General features: G+C 39.3%; 1 protein-coding gene across 1 annotated transcript in view; it reads left to right on the forward strand.

Annotated features, from left to right (window-relative positions):
• Nucleotides 1-22446, forward strand: part of Itch (itchy E3 ubiquitin protein ligase) — a 104904-nt gene that overhangs the window by 65918 nt on the left and 16540 nt on the right. Inside the window, exons 12-19 of the mRNA XM_013010689.1 lie at nt 4800-4884; nt 11544-11672; nt 15584-15656; nt 16427-16498; nt 18318-18406; nt 21133-21292; nt 21464-21597; nt 21902-22042. Coding sequence (XP_012866143.1) covers nt 4800-4884; nt 11544-11672; nt 15584-15656; nt 16427-16498; nt 18318-18406; nt 21133-21292; nt 21464-21597; nt 21902-22042 — 883 coding nt within the window. The remainder of the gene's footprint in view (nt 1-4799; nt 4885-11543; nt 11673-15583; nt 15657-16426; nt 16499-18317; nt 18407-21132; nt 21293-21463; nt 21598-21901; nt 22043-22446) is intronic.

The following is a 22446-nucleotide window of genomic DNA, read 5'->3' on the forward strand; positions in this document are numbered from 1 at the left end:
ATGAGGCCCTGAGTTTGATTCCTCAGCACCACATAAGCAAAAAAGAAAAAAAGCCGGAAGTGGCGCTGTGGCTCAAGTGGTAGAGCGCTAGCCTTGAGATGAAGAGCTCAGGGACAGCGCCCAGGCCCAGAGTTGAGGCCCCATGACCGGACCCCCCAAAAAAAAAACAAAAACAAGAAATGTTCCTTTTATTCCTATTTTTTTCCAGCACTTTTAACATGAATAAGTGTTGTATTTTATCAAAAGCCTTTTCCGTGTCAATGGAGATAATCATGTGGTTCTTGACCTTGGATCTGTTGATGTGATGGATTACGTTTATTGATTTACATATGTTAAATCATTCCCTGAATCTCTGGGATGAAGCCTACTTGATCATAATGTATGATTTTTTTTATACGTTTCTGGATTCTGTTGGCTAGAATTTTATTGAGGAGCATTGCATCTGTGTTCATCAAAGAAATTGGTCTGTAGTTCTTTTTTTGTTGGGTCTTTGCCTGGTTTGGGGATGAGTGTGATATTGGCTTCATAGAATGAATTTGGGATTGCTCCCTCTGTTGCTATTTCTCTAAAGAGCTTGAGGAGTATGGGTATTAGTTCTTCTTTAAAGGTCTTATAGAATTCTGTAGTGAATCCATCTGATCCTGGGCTTTTCCTTTTTGGAAGGCTTCTGATTGCTTCTTCTATCTCATTGTAGGTTATTGGCATATTTAATTGATTTATTTTTTGTTGGTTCAGTTTGGGTAATTTGTATTTCTCTAGAAATTCATCCATTTCTGCTAGGTTTTCTTTCCTTAGTGAGTATAGAGTCTGAAATAGTTATTTATAATTGTTTGGATGTCTTGGATGTTTGTTCTAGTTTCTCCTGTGGTATCCCTGATCTTATTGATTTGGGTCTCTGTATAAAGACATTTTTATCATTTTCATAGCTGTTTAGGAAACACTACAGAGAATAGTAATACGCCTTTTTTTAAATACTGTTTTATTCATCAAGCCAGGAAGTGCTCTTATGTATATTTAGGTTGGATGTTCAGCAATTTCAGTAGTATTTATCTTTTTACAACAAAGAAATTGGGTCTGTAGCCACACTACTTCCTCTAATTACAATGGATGAGCCTTCAGTTTAGTAGTATGTCTTCTTTTGGTAGTTATTCCAAAAAAGTAGTATATATTTTGAACATACTAAACAGCTACGAATCTGACTTCCATCTATAGTTTTATCACTATTAGAAACTGAATCATTTTGAGACATTGAATCATAATATTATGGTTTGAGTTCATGTGTTGGTTCTCAATGTGGCATTGTTGGGAAGTGGTAAAACTTCAAGTAATAGAGACTAGTATATATAATTGCAGAGTGATAAACATTTTTAAACTTTAGAAGAGGAAAATGATACTAAATTCCAGTAAAACTTTATTTTAATGAAGTATCCAACTTAGAATGAGTTATTTGAAAAAATGAACACCAGTTTTTTTTAGAATGGAATCTTTTCCAGCTTTTTTTTTCTTTTTGCTTATGTGGTGCTGAGGAATCGAACCCAGGACCTCATGCATGCAAGGCAAGCACTCTACCACTGAGCCACCTTCCCAACCCCTACATTAGCTTTTTTGTTCAGAGCTGTCACTCTACCACTTGAGCCACAGCTCTGCAGATAATGGCTTCAAACTGTGATCTTCTATTATCAGCCTCCTGAGTAGGGAGGATTATAGTTCATTCTTTTATGAACTCATTATTAGGAACTATGCTTTTTAAAAAGTTTGAAACTTGTTGGCCAAATTACAAAATATGAATATAGGAACTGTTTTTGAACAATTAATTGGTATTGAACAGATAAATATGGAAATTTTGAAGCTGTTTTCTTGGTTGTTATAGGATAAAATAATCTATACATCTTTTTAACTGTAATGGTGAAAGCTTACGAAAGCAAGGGAAATTTTGTAGAAAAAAGTAAAGAGGAATTCTGAAGTGAGATAGGTGGTGAACAAATAGCAATTTAGATGGAATAATTAAGGAATTGAGCCTTTCTACTCAATGTGTTTGTAGAAAGTTGCTATAGGTATTGAGGTTTAGAACTTGGGTATATTAAGGAACAAAATATGTTTTTAAAAAAGAAACTGTAAGGGGCTGGGAAGGTGACTCAGTGGTAGAGTGCTTGCCTTGTATGCATGAGGCCCTGGGTTCAATTTCTCAGCACCACATAAGCAAAAAGAAAAAAGCCGGAAGTGGCATTGTGGCTCAAGTGGTAGAGCACTAGCCTTGAGCTGAAGAGCTGAGGGACAGCGCCCAGGCCCAGAGTTCAGGCCCCATAACCAGACCTCCTCCCCCCCCCCCAAAAAAAAAGACAAAAAAGAGACTGTAAGCCTGGTGCTGGTGGCTCATGTCTATAATCCTAGCTCCTCAGGAGGCTGAGATCTGAGGATTGTGGTTCAAAGCCAGCTCAGGCAGCAAGGTGTGGGACTCTTATCTCCAATAAACCACCAGAACACTAGGAGTGATGCTATGCCTCAAAGTGGTAGAGCATTCACCTTGAGCTGAAGAGCTCGGAGACAGTGCCCAGCCCAGAGTTCAAGCCCCACAACCGACCAAAAAAAAAAAATTAAAAAACAAAACAACAAAAAGACAGAAACTGAGCAGGGCTTCAGTTGTAATCCTAGCTATACAGGAGATTGAGACCTAGAGGATAGAGATTCAAAGCCAGCCAGGGCAGAAAAGTCTGCAGTACCACTTCCGTTTTTCTGGTGGTTGACTGGAGATCAGAGTTTCATGGATGTTCTTGCCCAGGCTGGCCTTGAACAAGGATCTTCAGATCTCAGCCTCCTGAGTAGCTACGATTACAGGTGTGAGCCATCAGTACCTGGCTGAGTCTTGATTTTTAAGACTAGGCTCATGTCAGACCATGATTTCTCCAGTTTTTAGGCTCCTGAGTGGCTAGGATGACAGATGTGAGGTACTGATATTGAGCTTCAAATTCTTTCTTTCGCGCACGTGCGCGCGTGCGTGCGTGTGTGTAGGCGGGGTGGGGGGCGGGGAAGATGAGGTGCAATACCAAAGCTTGAACACAGTGCTTTGTGCTCTCACTTGGCTTCTGCTCGTGGATGGTGCTCTACTAATTGAGTCCAGCATTTTACTGGTTAATCAGAGATTAACCAACTCAAGTGCTTGCCTTCAGCTGAAGACATCAGGGATAGTGTTCAGTCTCAGAGTTCAAGTCCCACAACCAACCAAAGGAAAAGGAAGGAAGGAAGGAGGGAGAGAGGGAGGGAGGGAGGAAGGAAGGATGGAAGGAGGGAGGGACGGAAGGAAAAAGAAATAAATAAATCACAAGACTTAATTCTAAAGGAACTAGCAAAAGCCAAGCTGGAAGTAAGTAGAAAAATGTCAGCCAAACAAGCAAGCCAACTGAGCCACTGCAAAGTCCTAGGATCAAACTGTGACTCAAAACAAACAACAACAGGGCTGGGAAGGTGGCTCAGTGGTAAGGTGCTTGCTTGCATGCAGGAGGCCCTGGGTTTGATTCCTCAGCACCACATAAGCAAAAAGAAAAAAGCCGAAAGTGGTGCTGTGGCTCAAGTGGTAGAGCACTAGCCTTGAGCTGAAGACCTGAGGGACAGCACCCAGGCCCGGAGTTCAGCCCCCACAACTGACCAAAAAAAAAAAAAAAACAAAAAAAATCCTGATACTGGCCAAAGCAAAAAAAGAAACATTGATAGGTGGGGATAGCTCAGTGTAGAGTACTTGCCTAACAAATACAAGGCCCTGGGTTCAATCCTAGGTACTTGATAATAAATATGCCTTAGTTGAATATTGCCAATTATATACCAGTGACAAGTTACCTCATATCCCTTTATATTTTAAGAAAAGGGATAATGTAGAATGGTAATGAAAAAATCCCCCCATGGAACACCTGAGTTTCCATCCTACTGCTACTTAGTTCATAGTTTTGGGTTAGATGTCTTGAGTTTTCTTTATCTTCGGGGCTATTGAAAATAAAATGAGAACCATGTATGTTGACACATGTCTATAGTTATGGCATTCAGGAGGCTGAAGCAGGATGACCTTGAAGCCAACTGCATAGTTCCAGACCAGCCTGGGATACTTAGTGAAACCTTGTCTATAAATAAATAAATGTGGTTATGTTGAAGGTATAGCTTAGTGGTAGAGTAGAATAATATTTCTTTTGTTTATTTGTTTGTTGGTCGTAAAGCCTGAACTCTGGGCCTGGGCACTGTCCCTCAGCTCTTCAGCTCAAGGCTAGCGCTCTACCACTTGAGCCACAGCGCCACTTCTGGCTTTTTCTGCTTATGTGGTATTGCCTCATGCATGCAGAGCAAGCACTCTACCACTGAGCTACCTTCTCAGTCCCGAGTATAATAATACTTCTATAACTTTAGCAAGTATATGCATTTAATAAAAAGAATACCCCACCCTTTTTTTTTCCATACTGGGGCAGGAACTCAGGACCTGGGCACTGTCTCTGAGCTTTTGTGCTCAATGCCAGCACCCTACCAATTGAGCTACTGTTTCACTTAGGCTTTTTTGGTGGTTAATTGGAGGTGAGAGTCTCACAACTTTGCTGCCTGATCTGGCTCCAAACTCTTTAATCTTCATATCTCAGTCTCCTGAGTATTTGTGAGTGCAGGAATAAGCCACTGGCATCTGGCAAAACTAAACCTTTTCAAAGAAGTGATACACATGCCATAAAGCCAACAGTGCAATGAAAAATAGACATAGTCATTTAGTTTTGTTTTAGTTTGAGGAAGTCTATGCCAATATTAATGTTGTATTTCTTTGTTTAATGAAGAGAAAAGAACTGATAACAATGGCAGAGTATATTTTGTCAACCACAACACTCGAATTACTCAATGGGAAGACCCCCGAAGTCAAGGGTAAGAATTTAAGAATTTTTTAGTATATGTGTATCAATTTACTCATTTCTCACTCATATATATGTATATTCATTCTTAAAGGCCTTAATATGAATCACTTAACATGTACTGGAAACCAAAAATATATTATTGATTCTCACAAAATTAGAAGCCTAAGAGTTTCTTGCAAGTAGAGAAAACTACTCACTTGTGTGTGAGAATACACTTACATTGAACATTCATACACTTACATACATACATATGTAAATACATAAATGCTTCTAAAAAATGCTAGATCTCACTTTGAGAACATCTTAAACACATGTATTTCAATTAGAATAAATTTCAGTATCTTGCTACTAAGCTTGCTACTATATATGAATATATAAATATATATGTATATTAGTATGTATGTATTTAGTGGTAACCAGATTAATAATTCTAGACTTTCTTAATCTTAGATCACTAATAGAATTCAATGCATGTTTTAATGGGTAAAAAGATACAATTTAGTTTAGCCTTTGCCTAATACTTATTGTTTCCTTCCTTTAAAAGGTAAAACCTAACGTATTAGTAGTACCTAGCACTTTCTTTCCTGAAAAGCTTTACTATGCATTATCTGCATCTTTAGGAAGGAAGAAAATTCTTACTTTCATGTAATGAAAAAGTAAACAATTTCTTGAGAGTAGTAGAAAACTTTCTGGTTTCTTTTATTTGCATCAGTAGAAAACACAAACTTATAAAAATATTCTGTGGTTGTTAGAGATAATCTTAAAATATCATTTACACATCATTATTAACACTGGTTAGTAAGAATAAAAAACTTGCTAGTATATTTATGCATATGAGTACAGGTTTTTTCTTAATTTTTTTTTCTTTTTTGTCGGTTGTGGGACTTGAACTCTGGGCCTGGGCACTGTCCCTCAGCTCTTCAGCTCAAGGCTAGCACTTCAGCCACAGCGCCACTTCCGGCCTTTTCTGTTGATGTGCTGAGGAATTGAACCCAGGGCCTCATGCATGCGAGGCAAGCACTCTACCACTGAGCCCTTTTTCTTAATGTTTTGATAGCTATATACAGTTACTCAGCATAATCTCTGTGTATTAGTTTGTTAAGACCAGTTTAATAAAGTACACAACACAGGAAGTACTTTTTTGTTTGTCCTGGTCCTGGAACTTGAACTCAGGGCCTGGGCACTGTCCCTGACTTTTTTTGCTTAAGGGTAGCTCTCTACCACTTGAGCCACAGTGCCATATATGCTTTTTAAGTATTTAGTTGGAAATGAGTCTCACAGATTTTCTTGCCCAGACTAACTTTGAACTGCAGTTCTCAGATCTCAGCCTCCTGAGTAGATAGGATCACAGACATGAGCCACTGGTGCCCAACTTACATTGGAGTACTTTAATTTTGAATTTTTTTATTTTTTTGTTGGTTGTGGGGCTTGAACTCTGACTTTAGGTGCTCTTGCGCTCTTCAGCTCAAGGCGAGCGCTCTACCTCTTGAGCCACAGCGCCACTTCTGGTTTTCTAGTGGTTTATTGGAGATAAGAGTCTCACGGACTTTCCTGCCCTAGCTGGCTTTGAACTGCTATCCTCAGATCTCAGCCTCCTGAATAGCTAGGATTACAGGCATGAGCCACCGGCACCCAGCTTCATGGAGTACTTTTAAACAGCAGTAATTATCTTGACAGTTCTGGATCCTACAAGTCAGAGACCAAAGTGTTGGCAGCACTGTTCTGTCACTGTACAACTAGGTATGGCCCTGTTCCAGATCTCTCCCAACTTTTTATAGTTCTTGGGTTTTTGTCAGCATATTTCTGTCTTCATATGTCTTTCCTCTGTGTATATGACTGCCCAAATTTCCCCTTTTGTAAGAACACCATTTCTATAGAATTAGTGACTCAGCTACCATACTCCTGTATTATCTCCTCTTAACTAATGCATTTTTATGGTCCTGTTTCCAGACAAGGTCACAGCCTGAGGTACTTAACATAAAGTCTTAACTATAAGCATATGGAGGAAGGACATGTTCAATATATACTAGTTTGTAGTAGTATACTTTTATGAAACGGACAGTTCCATTCTGTCAGAAGTTTGAGAAAAACATACAATCACTTAAGACATTAACTACACTTTGGAGAGTCAACTCTCATTTCGGACCAGCTGCTTACAATTTTTGGCACAACCACTCTCAGGTATAATAGTTCAGTAACAAGATGAATGTGGTAGTAGGTCATGGAATAAGTCTTAGCACTCAGCAGACGGAAGCAGATGGTTGGCAAGTTGGGTCATCTACTAGTAAGAACCTATCTCAAAAAACAAAATGTTTCTGGCTACCAGCAAATGCCAGTGTGGTTCTTTTTTGTGAAGTTATTGTATATAATTTAAATGTATTTAGTTCCATAAAAGAATTAAGCATCAAAAGATATAAATTTTTTTCCTTTTTTTTTTGGGTCCAGTCGAGGGGCCTGAACTCTGGGCCTGGGCGCTGTCCCTCAGCTCTTCAGCTCAAGGCTAGCGCTCTACCACTTGAGCCACAGTGCCCTTCCGGCTTTTTTCCTTTTGCTTATGTGGTGCTGAGGAATCAAACCCAGGGCCTCAAGCATGCAAGGCAAGTGCTGTACCACTGAGCTACCTTCCCAGCCCCAAAAGATAAAAATTTTTAAATTTCTTTCTAAAATTCTGTATCTGGGGCTAGAGATAAGGTTTGGCTCAGTGGTACAGTACCTATGTAGTACATTTGAAGACTTGGGTGTGATTGTAGTACTGAAAAATAAAAAATAAAATTTCTAAAGATAGAATGAACAAGTTATCCCTTTGCAATTTGCCACCATTATTCCCTTAGACCTTTATACATACCTGTAGAGTTAAAAATAGAATCATATTTTAATAAAGAGCGTAAATTACCTAGGTTTATCTCAAATGACATAGTACTGATCCTGTCTTACATTATAATTACAACAAAAGAAAGTTCTCTTTTCTTACATTTTTGGTATTCTTGTCTGGCACTTGTATTCAATTGTATGTACATAAATGAATATTATGAATATTATTAACCTTTATTTGTACTTCACAAAATATGATTCAAGACAAAGTTGTTTTTCTTTTTATGGGCACAAAGGGGCTTCATTTTGACATATCTACTTATATGTATAATGAATCTTGATCAGATTCATCCCCATTCCTTCTTTTTGTGTGTGATACTGGTATTTATGCAGCATAAGGCATGGCATGTATTAGGCAAGTGCTCTATCATTGAGCTACATTTCCAGCCCTAATGGTTTTTCTTTGTTTCCCTGAATTACACAAGAAAAATGACAATCCAGCAAAAGTAGATCCCTACAAGAAGTCGTTAGGTCGAAAAAATGAACTTTACAACTTTGGCTGGGGGAGTGGGGGAGGATGGATGATGAGAAGGTGAAACAAAGGAGGAGGCAACAATGCTTGATAAGAAATGTACTCATGGGATATTATGCAGCCATTAGAAATGACAAAATAATGGCATTTGCAGGGAAATGGATGGAGCTAGAAGGAATCATGTTGAGCGAGGTAAGCCAAGAGCAAAGAGACAAACGGTACATGGTCTCCCTGATAAGTGGATGCTAAATCCAAAATGTTAGGTGATACGACAAAATTAACAGGATTTAAGAAACAAAGAACTCCCACTCATCTGGTCGAACCACTACTAAATATCCCCATGCTGCTGATCACATGTATGGTGTATATGTGTACACCGTTATATGTTATAGACTGTGATAGACAATTTGCTCCAGGAAAGTTAGAATGAACTTGTGACTTTAAATGAGCATCATTATTCCACAATACTGTGAAATTTGGGGAATTATGTAATCACTTAATCACAATTTAAAAAAAGAGAACCTCAGGGAAGGTAGGGAGGAAAGGGATGGTAGGGGGAAAACAGTGGAGGGGGTAGCAATGCTTGATGGGAAGTGTTCTCATTACCTTGCTCATGTAACTGTGACCCTCTGTATAGTATCTTTACAATAAAAAAAAAAAGAAAAGAAATGTACTCATGGGGCTGGGAAGGTGGCTCAGCACTCTACCAAGTGCTTGCCTTGCATGCATGAGGCCCTGGGTTCGATTCCTCAGCACCACATAAGAAAAAAGAAAAAAGCCGGAAGTGGTGCTGTGGCTCAAGTGGTAGAGCGCTAGCCTTGAGCTGAAGAGCTGAGGGACAGCGCCCAGGCCCAGAGTTCAGGCCCCAGACCGGACCCAAAAAAAAAAAAGAAAGAAATGTACTCATTACCTTGCCCATGCAATTGTAATACCTCTCTGTATGGTATTTTCACAATAAAATAAATAAATAAACAGTGAGCCTGAATTCCTCCAATTCTGTATTTCCCGTTCTGATGTAAACCTGAACATTATTGTTCTCATAACCACATGAGAAAATTGAAGCTATAAAAATAGGAAAAAAAGATCTGAGATCCAGTAGTTCACACCTGTAATCTGATCGTGATTTGAAGCTAGCCCAGGCAAGAAAGCCCATGAGACTCTTACCTCCAGTTAACTACTAGAAAACGGAAGTGGCACTGTGGCTCAGTGTTAGTGCTAGCGAAAAAGCTCAGAGACAGCACCCAGGCTGAGTTCAAGCCCCATGACTGACAAAGAAAGAAAGAAAGAGAGAGACAGAGACAGACAGAGAAAGAGGGAGGGAGGAAAAAAAGCGTGCTGCAATATACAAAATTGCCATATTTGTTATACCTAGAAAACTAAAAAAGACTTAATTCCACTATGTTACAATACACAGACCACAAGGTAATTACCAGCAGTTCTCTACCTATTCTAGAATAGTGTTTTGAAATGTACAATTCTTTTTATTTATTTATTTTTATTTTTGGGTCTGGTCGTGGGGCCTGAACTCTGGGCCTGGGCACTGTCCCTCCCTCATCTTTCAGCTTAAGGCTAGCACTCTACCACTTTAGCCACAACGCCACTTCTGGCTTTTTTTCTTTTTGCTTATGTGGTACTGGGGAATCAAACCCAGGGCCTCATGCATACAAGGCAAGCGCTGTACTACTGAGCCACCTTCCCAGCCCCGTAAAATTCTTATGTTCACTAGTAAGCATTTAGTGTTTGTGCTAGTACCTAAGTTATTTTACTATATATCAGATTAAATTATTTATGTAAGTCTAAAGTTCATGCATTATTTGCATGGTGTAAAGCTCATGTGTTTGTAAGGTGGAAAGTTGTATCCAGCATACAACTTGGAAGATGATAAATATGGTGATAGCAGTATGTAGAATGTATACTTGACAGGGGCTGGGAAGGTGGCTCAGTGGTAGAGTGCGTGCCTTGCATGCCTGAGGCCCTGGGTTCTATTCCTCAGCACCACATAAGCAAAAATAAAAAAGCCGGAAGTGGTGCTGTGGCTCAAATGGTAGAGTGCTAGTCTTGAGCTGAAGAGCTGAGGGACAGCGCCCAGGCCCAGAGTTCAGGCCCCACGACTGGACCCAAAAAAAAAAAAAAGAATGTATACTTGACAGACTTATAATGATCAGTCTATAGTAGCAGGAGTACTAATAATATAATTTGAGAGCTTTAAAAATATTTTTGTTAGAATTACAGACATGAACCACAGGTACCCAGCTTGACAGCTTCTTACTGTTTTTTTTTGTTTGTTTGTTTTTTTGTCAGTCATGAGGCCTGAACTCTGGGCCTGGGCACTATCCCTCAGCTCTTCAGCTCAAGGCTAGCACTCTACCACTTGAGCCACAGCGCCACTTCCGGCTTTTTCTGCTTATGTGGTGCTGAGGAATTGAACCAGAGCCTCATGTATGCAAGGCAAGCACTCACCCCCTGACCCACCTTCCCAGCCCACTAGTATTTTTTTTTAATTGTCTTGTGTTCTACATAGTCTTATTACATAGAAATAGATTTTTCCGTTTTGTGAACAAAGAAACCAAACAGTATGACAAAGTTTTAAAGATATAAAAATAGGTATTAAAAAGCTGAAGAGGCCAGGCCTAGAGGCTTATGCCTATAATCCCAAGGATAGTGGAGGTTGAAAGTAAGGTATTCACACTAGCTACTCAATGCTGATAACAGGTTTGTTGTTTAAAACCAACCAGGGCTGGAATATCCATGAGACTTGTATCTCCAGTAAACCTCCCCCCACCCAAAAAAAAAGATCGAATTGAAGCTGTGGCTCATGTTATAGTGCTAGCCTTGAGTGAAAAAACTTAGAGGCAGTACCTCGGCCCTGAGTTCCAGCCCTAGTATTTGGACAAAAGAAAAAGAATGGAAAACAATACATTGTTTATAAACACTTGTTAATGTTGTGTAGGATATTTTTTTTCTATACTGAGATTTAAAGTCATGTCCTGATGCTTTGTAATTAGGCACTGTAACATTTGAGCAATACCTCTGGCAAATATGAAGACTTCTAAGACATTGGACAGAACTTAGTTTACATAGATTATTAGATGAATAGGAAAACATAAGCCAAGAAGATGGTAGAATTCCTAGTGATAATTTGTTTTTAATACTGCTGAAAAGTTTAATGTGTATCTAGAGATGCTAGTACAGAACTGAAAATAATGGACTAAATATATTTCCAAAGGATTTTGTGTTACACTTATGGATATTTTTAGTTTCTATACTTGGTTAGTAAATAAATGTTTCTTATGTGCTAATATTTTTTTTTCCTCTGTATTTCATAGTCAATTAAATGAAAAGCCCCTACCTGAAGGCTGGGAAATGAGATTCACAGTGGATGGGATTCCATATTTTGTGGACCACAATAGAAGAACAACAACCTACATAGATCCCCGAACAGGAAAATCTGCCTTGTAAGTTTTCTTTTTTCTTTTTTTTTTTTTTTCAGTCCTGGGGCTTAAACTCAGGATCTGGGCTCTGTCCCTGAGCTTCTTTTGCTCAAGGCTCGCGCTCTACCCCTTGAACCACAGACCCACTTCTGGCCTTTTCTGTTTATGTGGCACTGAAGAATCGGGCTTCATGCATGGTAGGCAAGAATTCTAACACTAAGCCATGTTTTCAGCCTGCTTTGTAATTTTAAACACTACAGATTAAAAGTAAAACTAATTCCTCAGATCTGACTTGAAGACTTGAATTAGAGAGGAATAGAAGTCTTATTTTGTCTTGAGTTTTCTTTTTGTTACTATTATATTTTATACATTGATTTACTTAATGAAGAGATAATTTCTGAGAAATGCATTATTTTGTGAATATCAGAGTATTTACCAAACCTAAATGGCGTGCCCTACACATATAGACTATATGGTTTACACACCTAGCCTAGATGATACAGTCTTTTTTTTTTTTTTTTTTTTTTTTTTTGTCGGTCGTGGGGCTTGAACTCTGGGCCTGGGCGCTGTCCTTCAGCTCTTCAGCTCAAGGCAAGCGCTCTACCACTTGAGCTACAGCGCCACTTCCAGTTTTCTGGTGGTTTATTGGAGATAGGAGTCTCACAGTCTTTCCTGGCTGGCTTTGAACCGCAATCCTCAGATCTCAGCCTCCTGAGTAGCTAGGATTACAGGCGTGAGCCACCAGCGCCCCAGCTGATGATACAGTCTTTATAGTAAACAAAACATAAAATTAAATCAAGCTCCAAAGAAACTTATGCAAACCAGTGACATAGTAGACATAAGAGAAATGAGGTTGCTGCTATACTACTTTGCAATAAACTCTTGTTTTTTTTTATAAGTGGGAGTACATTTTCTTTCTTTCTCTCTTTCTTTCTCTCTTTCTTTCTCTTTCTTTCTCTCATTCTCTCTTTCTCTCTCTCTTTCTTTCTTTCTTTCTTTCTTTCTTTCTCTCTTTCTTTCTGCTGGTTGTGGAGCTTGAACTCTGGGCCTGGGCACTCACTGTCCCTCAGCTATTCAGCTCAAGGCTAGTGTTCTACCACTTGAGCCACAGTGCCACTTCTGGCTTTTTTTGCTTATGTAGTGCTGAGGAATGGAACCCAGGACCTCATGCATGCAAGGCAAGCACTCTACCACTGAGCCACGTTCCCAGCCCTGTGGGAGTACATTTTAAGTTAATGATTAAAGGCCATGTGTCAGTGGCCCACACCTATAATCCTAGCTGCTTAGGAGGCTGAGATCTGAGAATCTTGGTTCAAAACAGCTGTGGCAGGAAAGTCCATTAGACTTTTATCTTCAAATAACCATCTAAAAGCTACACTTAGAGCTGTAGATTAAGTGATATAGTGCTATCCTTGGGCAAAAAATTTCAATGACAGTGCCCAGGTCCCAGGACTGGCACACACACACACAAATTAAAATAACGTTTAGGGCTGGGAAGGTGGCTCAGTGGTAGAGCGCTTGCCTTGCATGCATGAGGCCCTGGGTTCGATTCCTCAGCACCACATACATAGAAAAATCTGGAAGTGGTGCTGTGTGGCTCAGTTGGTAGAGCCCTAGCCTTGAGCTGAAGAGCGCAGGGACAGTAACCAGGCCCAGAGTTCAGGCTCTATGACCGACCAAAAAAATAAAAAATTAAAAAATAGAATAAAATAATGTTTAAAAGCATTTTGTAGGGGCTGGGAAGGTGGCTCAGTGGTACAGTGCTTGCCTTGCATGCATGAGGCCCTGGGTTCAATTCTTCAGCACCACATAAACAGGAAAAAAAAGCTGGAAGTGGGTCTGGCTCTCAAGTGGTAGAGTACTAGCCTTGAGCTGAAGAGCTGAGGGATATTGCCCAGGCCCAGAGTTCAAACCCCATAACCGACCAAAAAAAAAAAAGCATTTTGTAAATACATAAACTAGTCATATAATCACTGACTATCATTATCATGTATTATACATTATTCATAATTGCATTGCTATGTTTTTCTGTGATTAGCATTGTAGTGGGTTTGTTTATACTAACATAATTACAAACAGGTGAGTAATGTGTTATGCTGTGAGGCTAACAGGGCTATATCACTGGGAGTTAGGAATTCTACTCCATTATAATCATATGGGATCATTCTTACTAGCTGCACGTGAATTTGGCTATTAATCTCTTACTCAGTTTATGACTTAAAAATATGTTCTCCCCTTCTGAGGGTTAATTTTTACTCTGGATAATATCCTTTGATATACAAAAAGTTTGAAATTTTGATAAAGTTCAGTCTGTCTATATTTTATGTGTTACCAAAAAACCATTGCCTAATGTAGAATCATGATGCTTTTCTTCTGACAGGCTTATGATTTTAGCTCTTACATGTAGGTCTTTGGACCTCCCTTTGAGTAGTTTTTAGTACATGCTGTAAGATAGAGTATCCATTGTTATTCTTTGGCATGTGGATATCCAGTTTTCCCAGCACCATTTGTTGAAAAGACTGTCTTTTTTGGTAGGTCATAGGGCTTGAACTTGGGGCCTGGGTATGTCCCTGAGCTTTTTTGCTCCAGGCTAACACTCTACCACTTAGAGCTACAGTACCACTTCCAATTTTCTAGTGGTTAATGGGCAATAAGAGTCTCACAGATTTTCCTGCTGGGCTGGCTTTGAACCACAATCCTCAGATCTTAGCCTACTGAGTAGCTAGGATTATAGACATGAGCCACTGGCACCCAGCAAAAAGACTTGTCATTTCCTTGTTTCTTGGCCATGGAATTTTACATCACGACAATAATATAATTGATATAAGTTACATAATCAAGTACTTATTTAGCTCGGGCTTATTTGTCATTTGGTTTGTTTTTGTGCTACTAGAGATTGAATTTAGGACCTCATGTTTGTTAGTAAAACACTCTAGTACTTGAGTCAAACACCCAGTTCTTTTTGCTTCAGTTATTTTTCATATAGTCTGGTGCTTTTTTCTTGGGCCAGCTTTAAACCATGATCCTTTGTTCTGTTTCCCATGTATCTGAAATTATAGACATAAGCCATTGCACCTGGCTCCTAGCTCAGTTTTGATGACTCAAAAGTCCAAATAGCATAGCTCAGGCTTAACAAAGGTCATTGTATCATCTAATGATGTATAGTAGTACATCGTGGCATGAGTGTATGAAAGAGGAAACAATCATATATTGAACAAAACTAGAAAGGAAGTACAACCTGAGCCCGGTGGCCTAAGACATCATAGTAGGCCCAACTTCTTAATGTTTTTCAGCCTAACCCAATTTTCAGCTCAACCCAATCACTTTGAGGTTTTTTTTTAATTTATTTTTTGGTTGGTCATGGGCCCTGAACTCTGGGCCTGGGTGCTGTCCCTCACTCTTCAGCTCAAGGCTAGCGCTCTACCACTTGAGCCACAGTGCCACTTCTCGCTTTTTTTTTTTCTGCTTATGTGGTGCTGAGGAATCGAACCCAGGGCCTCATGCATGCAAGACAAGTACTCTTCCACTGAGCCACCTTCCCAGCCCCACTTTGAGGTTATTGAGTATTCAAACCGGTCTGGTTTGCATGCAGATAGAAAGCAGAACTGTATTCCAAAATAACTGGTAAAAAAAGGAGTGGAATGGCTGGGCCGGGCGGGGCAGGGCGGGAGGGGGGAGGGGGGAGGGGAGGAGGAGAGTAGGAGAGTGGGAGAGGAGAGGCCAGGCACTGGTGACTCACATTGTAATTCTAGCTACTGTGGAGGCTGAGATCTGAGGATTGAGGTTTGAAGCTTGAAGCCAGCCCAGCAGGAAAGTCTGTGCTGCGCTTTTTATTTAAGTTGCTAAGTACTGAAATAAGTAAGAGTATTTGCTTTTCTTTATTACTGTCTTTTATGAGCAATTATACATGTCGCGTTAACCCTGTTCTTCTTCAGAGACAATGGACCCCAAATAGCCTATGTTCGAGACTTCAAAGCAAAGGTTCAGTACTTCCGGTTTTGGTGTCAGGTTAGTATTGGAACGGAATCTTTTCTTTTGTTATGCTAATTAGTTAATTCAGAAAAACCGGTAAAATGGAAAACATTGGAATCCCTCATTTTTTTTTTTTTCCGGTCCTGGTGCTTGAACTCTGGGCCTGGGCGCTGTCCCTCAGCTCTTCAGCTCAAGGCAAGCGCTCTATGGCTTGAGCCACAGCACCACTTCCAGTTTTCTAGTGGTTTATTGGAGATAAGAGTTTCAAGGACTTTGCTGCCCGGACTTTGCTGCCTAGGCTGGCTTTGAATCGCAATCCTCAGATCTCAGCCTCCTGAGTAGCTAGGATTACAGGCATGAGCAACCAGCACCCGACTCTCACAGATTTTTTGAACAAAGTAATATATTTATCAGTTGGATAATTGTGTCTTATATCGTCAGAGATGAAGCATGGGAAAACATTTGAAAGAAAAGGGACTGAGAGGAGAGGGGCAGAATGCAAAGAAAAATGATAAAGGAATGCAATTATAATAGTACTCTGTACATATATGATAATGGAATTAGTAAACGAGTTAACAGTGGGTATGAGATAGATGGGAGAAAGTGGAAGAATGATGGAAGGCATCACTTTATGAATGGAGATGTTAAAGTGAAATCTTTTGCATAACAATTTGAAGGTAATTTTTTAAATTATTTAATTATGTTTTTGTCATTTTTGCTCACCAAATAGCTAGGCCTTCCTTTTGGTATTTTTGGTAGACCATTTTAATGGTGAGAATTGGCTTAAATCTCTTCTTACATTTCAGCAACTGGCCATGCCACAGCACATAAAGATTACAGTGACAAGAAAAACATTGTTTGAAGATTCCTTTCAGCAGGTACTGTCTGATCATGTCTAGTCTCATTGCCAGCTACCTTAGTACCTAACATTCAATGGGGATTTTTGTGTGTATATATATATACACGTGCTTGTGTGTTTTGTACTTTTTAAGAGTAACATAGTTGATTGGTGAGTTTCAAATTTCCTTTTCTAAGATGCTAGGGTTGTTTTTTGTTGTTGTTGTTGTTGTTTTTCGGTTTGGGGCTTGAACTCTGGGCTTGGGCGCTGTCACTGTGCTCTTCAGGAAAAGGCAAGTGCTTTACCGCTTGAGCCACAGTGCCACTTCTGGTTTTCTAGTGGTTTATTTGAGGTAAGAGTCTCACAGCAGCTGGGCACCAGTGGCTCGCGCCTGTAATCCTAGCTACTCAGGAGGCTGAGATCTGAGGATCACAGTTCAAAACCAAAGCCAGCCTGGGCAGGAAAGTTCATGAGACTCTGATCTCCAATAAACTGCTAGAAAACCAGAAGGGTGCTGTGGCTCAAGGGGTAGAGCGCTCGCCTTGAGCTGAAGAGCACAAGGACAGTGCCCAAGCCCAGAGTTCAAGCCCCACGACCGACCAAAAAAAAAAGAAAAAAAGAGAGTCTCACAGACTTTCCTGCCCAGGCTGGCTTTGAATCACGATCCTCAGATCCCAGCCTCCTGAGTAGCTAGCATTACAGGTGTTAGCCACGGATGCCTGGCTGATGCTAAATTTTTATTTGAAATAGATATACAAGTAGACTATCAGTAGGCAAAGTTCTGGCAATACCTATATGTGAGCATTATGGTATCAGTAGAAAAGAGAAAGGAAAACAGCTGTTCTTACACTTTTGTATTTGAATTTTTACAATTTTTACAATAAGCATGTGTTACTATTACAGATAAAAATGTGTCTGTGTGTGTCTATGTGCAAACACATGTACACATGTGGACAGTCCTGAGGCTTTAACTCAGGGCCTGGATGCTGTCCTTGAGCTTTATTGCTCAAGGCTAGTTAGCACTCTATCACTTTGAGCCACAGTGCCCCATCTGGTTTTCTGGTGGTTATTTGAAGATAAGATTCTCACAAAGCCAGCCTGGGCTGGCTAGCCTAGTCTAGCATGCATGAAGCCCTGGGTTCGATACCTCAGTGTCACATAAACAGAAAAAGCCAGAAGTGATGCTGTGGCATGAGAGGTAGAGTGCTATCCTCGCATGCATGAGGCCCTGGATTTGATTCCTCAGCACCACATAAACAGAAAAAAAGCTGAAAGTGGCTCAAGTGGTAGAGCATTAGCCTTGAGCTGAAGAGCTCAGGGACAGCGCCCAGGCCCAGAGTTCAAGCCCCAGGACCAACTAACAACAACAAGAAAAAAGAATGTATAGAACCCGAAGACACAATACTTCTGTGCCTTTAAACATATAAAATAATTTTTGTTGAAATAAAAAAGTATGGGGCTGAGAAGGTGGCTCAGTGGTAGAGTGCTTGCCTTGCATACATGAGGCCCTGGGTTCCATTCCTCAGTACCACATAAGCAGAAAAAGTTGGAAATGGTACTGTGACTGAAGTGGTAGAGCACTAGCCTTGAGCTGAAGAGCTGAGGGATACCACTTGGCCCAGAGTTCAAGCCCTACAACCGACAAAAAAAAAAAGTATGTAAATATAAAAATGTATAAATACATAAAGTTTATGAAACTTTAATTCATTTTCTATGTGTAGTATTAATATTCTCATTAACATTCTGTCATGGGGAATTTAAGATTTAAGTTACCTATATAATGCAAAAATGTGAAACTTGGAAATGGTAGAATGGTGTTTCAAAAATTGTTTTCGCCAATTCTTTTTATTGTTTTATAGATAATGAGCTTCAGTCCCCAAGATCTGCGAAGACGTTTGTGGGTGATTTTTCCAGGAGAAGAAGGTTTAGATTATGGAGGTGTAGCAAGGTAGTGATAATATGAGTACTCAGAACTTAGTTCCTTTCTTCCAAAGGTATCATTACACTTTGCTTGCAAGTACTATTTTCGCAATCTTATATTTCATGAAAATGAATAGTAGCAAATGATTGAGGCTTACTATGCTGGAGCTACAAAATTTCAACAAACAATTTAGCACCTTTTTTTTTACTAAGGAAATGCTAATTGATTTCACCTACACTATTTGTCCTAAAAATAGCTCTGTAAAATAGAATTTTATAGGCAATGAAAAGATTTTTACAGATTCATGTAGGATGCATAAGTTGTACGTGGATTCAGGATTTGCATTATATCAGCCTACTGTTTGACATAGTATGTTAATCAGTAAACAGTCGATCACATCATATCTATTCCACAAAGCACCCAAGATCTTATAGTGATTAGGGCTTCTCATAGTCCTGATAAAGATAATTGAGACTCAGTTCCCAACTGAAATTAATAATCTTATCAGCAAAATATAGTAGCCTATATAAAAATCAAAGTCTTAATTCTTTTTCATTTTAGAGCTGTTAGTCAGACCTTAAATGGTAGCCTCAGCAAAGAATAGCTTTGCTTATTCCATAACAGTATGTCACACCAGTTTAAAAATGTAGTAGCAGTGGTAGTGTTGGAAAGCAAATAGTGTATGTGTGTATGTGTGTGTGTGTATGCGCACACGTATACATGTACCCATACTTAGGATTGAACTCAAAGCCTTGCTTTCTTGCTGAGTTTTTTCACTCAAGGCTAGCATTCTTGGGCTACACTTTCACTTCTAGCTTTTTACTGATTAAATGGAGATAAGAGTGTCTTGGACTTGGTCCTGGTTAACTTTTGATCTGTGATGATTAGATCTCAGCCTCCTGAGTGGCTAGGATTATAGGCTTGATCCACCAGCACCCAATTCATAGGCAAATATCTTGATTTGTCAAATAAGATAGTAGTATATCCGGGACTGGGAAGGTGGCTCAGTGGTAGAGTGCTTGGCTTGCATGCATGCGGCCCTAGGTGCGATTCCTCAGCACCACATAAGCAAAAACAACCAGAAATGGCGCTGTGGCTCAAGTGGTAGAACACTAGCCTTGAGCTGAAGAGTTCAGGGACAGCGCCCAGGCCCAGAGTTCAGCCCCCATGACCGACAAAAACAAGATAGCAGTATATCCTTCTAGGATTATCATGAAGAGTAGAAATACTAATACATTTATTAATGATCTAGTTTAGAATCTGAGTCTTTGTATACTTACTGGTGGCTACATTTTGGTAATTATTCTTTATATTTTGTTAGAAAATTCATTTACCTTTGAAAATGTATGATATAATCAAAGATAAATAGTAGATGTAAGGACTGGAAGCATGGCTCAGATTGTGGAGTGCCAACTTGCTGAGCAAGCTTAGCCAGTGTATAAGGTCCTGAGATCAAGTTCTAATACTGACAAAAAATAAGTGAAATACAATAATAATAAATATGAGTAGAAGTTTTTTTTTTTTCTTTTTTTTCCTTTTTTTCTTTTTTTTGTCGGTCCTGGGGCCTGAACTCTGAGCCTGGATGCTGTCCATCAGCTTTTCAGCCCAAGGCTAGCACTCTACCACTTGAGCCACAGCGCTACTTCCGGCTTTTTTTCTTTTTGTTTATGTGGTGCTGAGGAATCGAACCCAGGACCTCAGGCATGCAAGGCAAGTGCTCTACCACTGAGCTACCTTCCCAGCCCAGAAGTATTTAGTTTTATATAAGTTCAACATAATTCAAGAGTAAGTAGTCATTCATTTCCTAATCAGCATACTAACTAGCAATATAAAAGTATAAGCAGAATTGTCAGCAGAGGTGATCAACTAACTGGAGAAAAGGTCTAAGACACTGACTGCTAAGTGTTCCACCAGATCTATCCTACCAGACCCAACCATACAACATAATGACAATGACTTCATGTTAATATGCATGGATATCTTCAGAACATGTGAATTATTAGAGAAAGAGAGAGAGAGAGAGTGTGTGTGTGTGTGTGTGTGTTTTGGTCTGAACTCTGGGCCTGGGCGCTGTTCCTGAGCTCTTCAGCTCAAGGCTAGCGCTTTACCACTTGAGCTACATTGCCACTTCCGGCTTTTTCTGCTTATGTGGTGCTGAGGAATCGAACCCAGGGCATCATGCATGCAAAGCAAGCACTCTACCACTGAGCCACCTTCCCAGCCCACTAGAGTTTCTTAAAACATTTTCTAATAATTGTGTGGCTGAACTTAAGTGCTTTATTAACTGAAATTTAAAGGTTTTCATGTTGATCTGAAATATAGGGAATAATGTTACTTGTTGAGTATCACTGTGTACTCAGTAATAGATGGAATATTAGATTATTTCAACAACTCTAAGCCAATAGTAAATTTTAAATATGCCTTTTATACCAATTAAAAAATTTAGTATGTTCATATTTAATGTCTCTGAAATTGAAATATGTATTCATTGCAATTATAACTGGAAAAGTTTTAATAGGTAATCCAATAAGGATGCCTTTTTTAAGTAAGTGATGTCTTAGGTTCTTTGAAATATAATAGTGTATAAATATTATTTGTAAAATAGATGTGAATTTGCACAGAGTATACAAATAAAGTAGAAAAACTCACCAGCTAAGATATGTAGATTCCCAAGAACTTGGTTGTCCTGATCTTTGATTTGTTAGGATGGTTATTTATAAGATTTTTCATTCTGAGTTTTCTTTCAATTTCAGAGAATGGTTCTTTCTTTTGTCACATGAAGTGTTGAACCCCATGTATTGCCTGTTTGAATATGCAGGGAAGGATAATTACTGCTTACAGATAAACCCTGCATCTTACATCAATCCTGATCATCTGAAATATTTTCGCTTTATTGGCAGGTTTATTGCCATGGTAAGTGCAGGTCAAGACTGTGCATTTATTTGGTTAATTCAGCAATACTAAGTTGTCTTACATGTGCCATAAAAGATTATATTATAGGATTTTTTATAAATGAAAAATTTAATGTTTTAAAATAAAGTGGCATTTGTATAATTGTGTTAATATTGTTCCCTTTCTGTGTAGGCTCTATTCCATGGAAAATTCATAGACACGGGTTTTTCCTTACCATTCTATAAACGTATCTTGAACAAACCAGTTGGACTTAAAGATTTAGAATCTATTGATCCAGAATTTTACAATTCTCTCATCTGGGTTAAGTAAGTTTCTGTCTGCATTAACTAAAGTGTGGTCTACATGCTTTCACTGTAGAATTAGTAACTTGCCAAAATTGTAGGCATATTACCAGTTTATTGAATTAAATAATCTAATCATCTAAATAAACTGTTGAATTGCTTAGTTACAGAAGTATGCCCAAGATCTTACACAATAATGTGATATTAGAGCATACTGTTGCACTTTCTTACTTTGATGTTAATAGCTTATAGCCAATTAAGAGATGCTTTAAATTTAAACTTTTATAGTCGAATTAGAAGATAAATAATGCTTATTTCACTTATACAGAGAGAACAATATTGAAGAATGTGGCTTGGAAATGTACTTCTCTGTGGATAAAGAAATTTTAGGTGAAATTAAGAGCCATGATTTGAAACCCAATGGTGGCAATATTCTTGTGACAGAAGAAAATAAAGAGGAATATATAAGGTAGGAGAGAATATTCCTCTTTGCATAGTTTGGATTTTTCTGTTATAAAATTCCCTAGTATGGGGACTAGGAGGGTGGCTCAGTGGTAGAGTGCTTGCCTTGCATGCACAAGGCCCTGGGTTCAATTCCTCAGCACCACATAAGCAGAAAAATCCAGAAGTGGCACTGTGGCTTAAGTTGTAGAGTACTAGCATTGAGCTGAAAAGCTGAGGGACAGCGCCCAGGTCCAGAGTTCAGGCCCCGTGACCAACTAGCCCTATCTCCCCCCAAAAAAATCTCCTAATAATACTAATGAACAGCATTTTTTAAAAAATTTGTGGACTAGCCGGGCGCTGGTGGCTCACGCCTGTAATCCTAGCTACTCAGGAGGCTGAGATCTGAGGATCGCGGTTCAAAGCCAACCC

Source organism: Dipodomys ordii, unplaced genomic scaffold (genome assembly GCF_000151885.1).
Source record: "Dipodomys ordii isolate 6190 unplaced genomic scaffold, Dord_2.0 Scaffold13, whole genome shotgun sequence".
Taxonomy (NCBI): Eukaryota; Metazoa; Chordata; class Mammalia; order Rodentia; family Heteromyidae; genus Dipodomys; species Dipodomys ordii.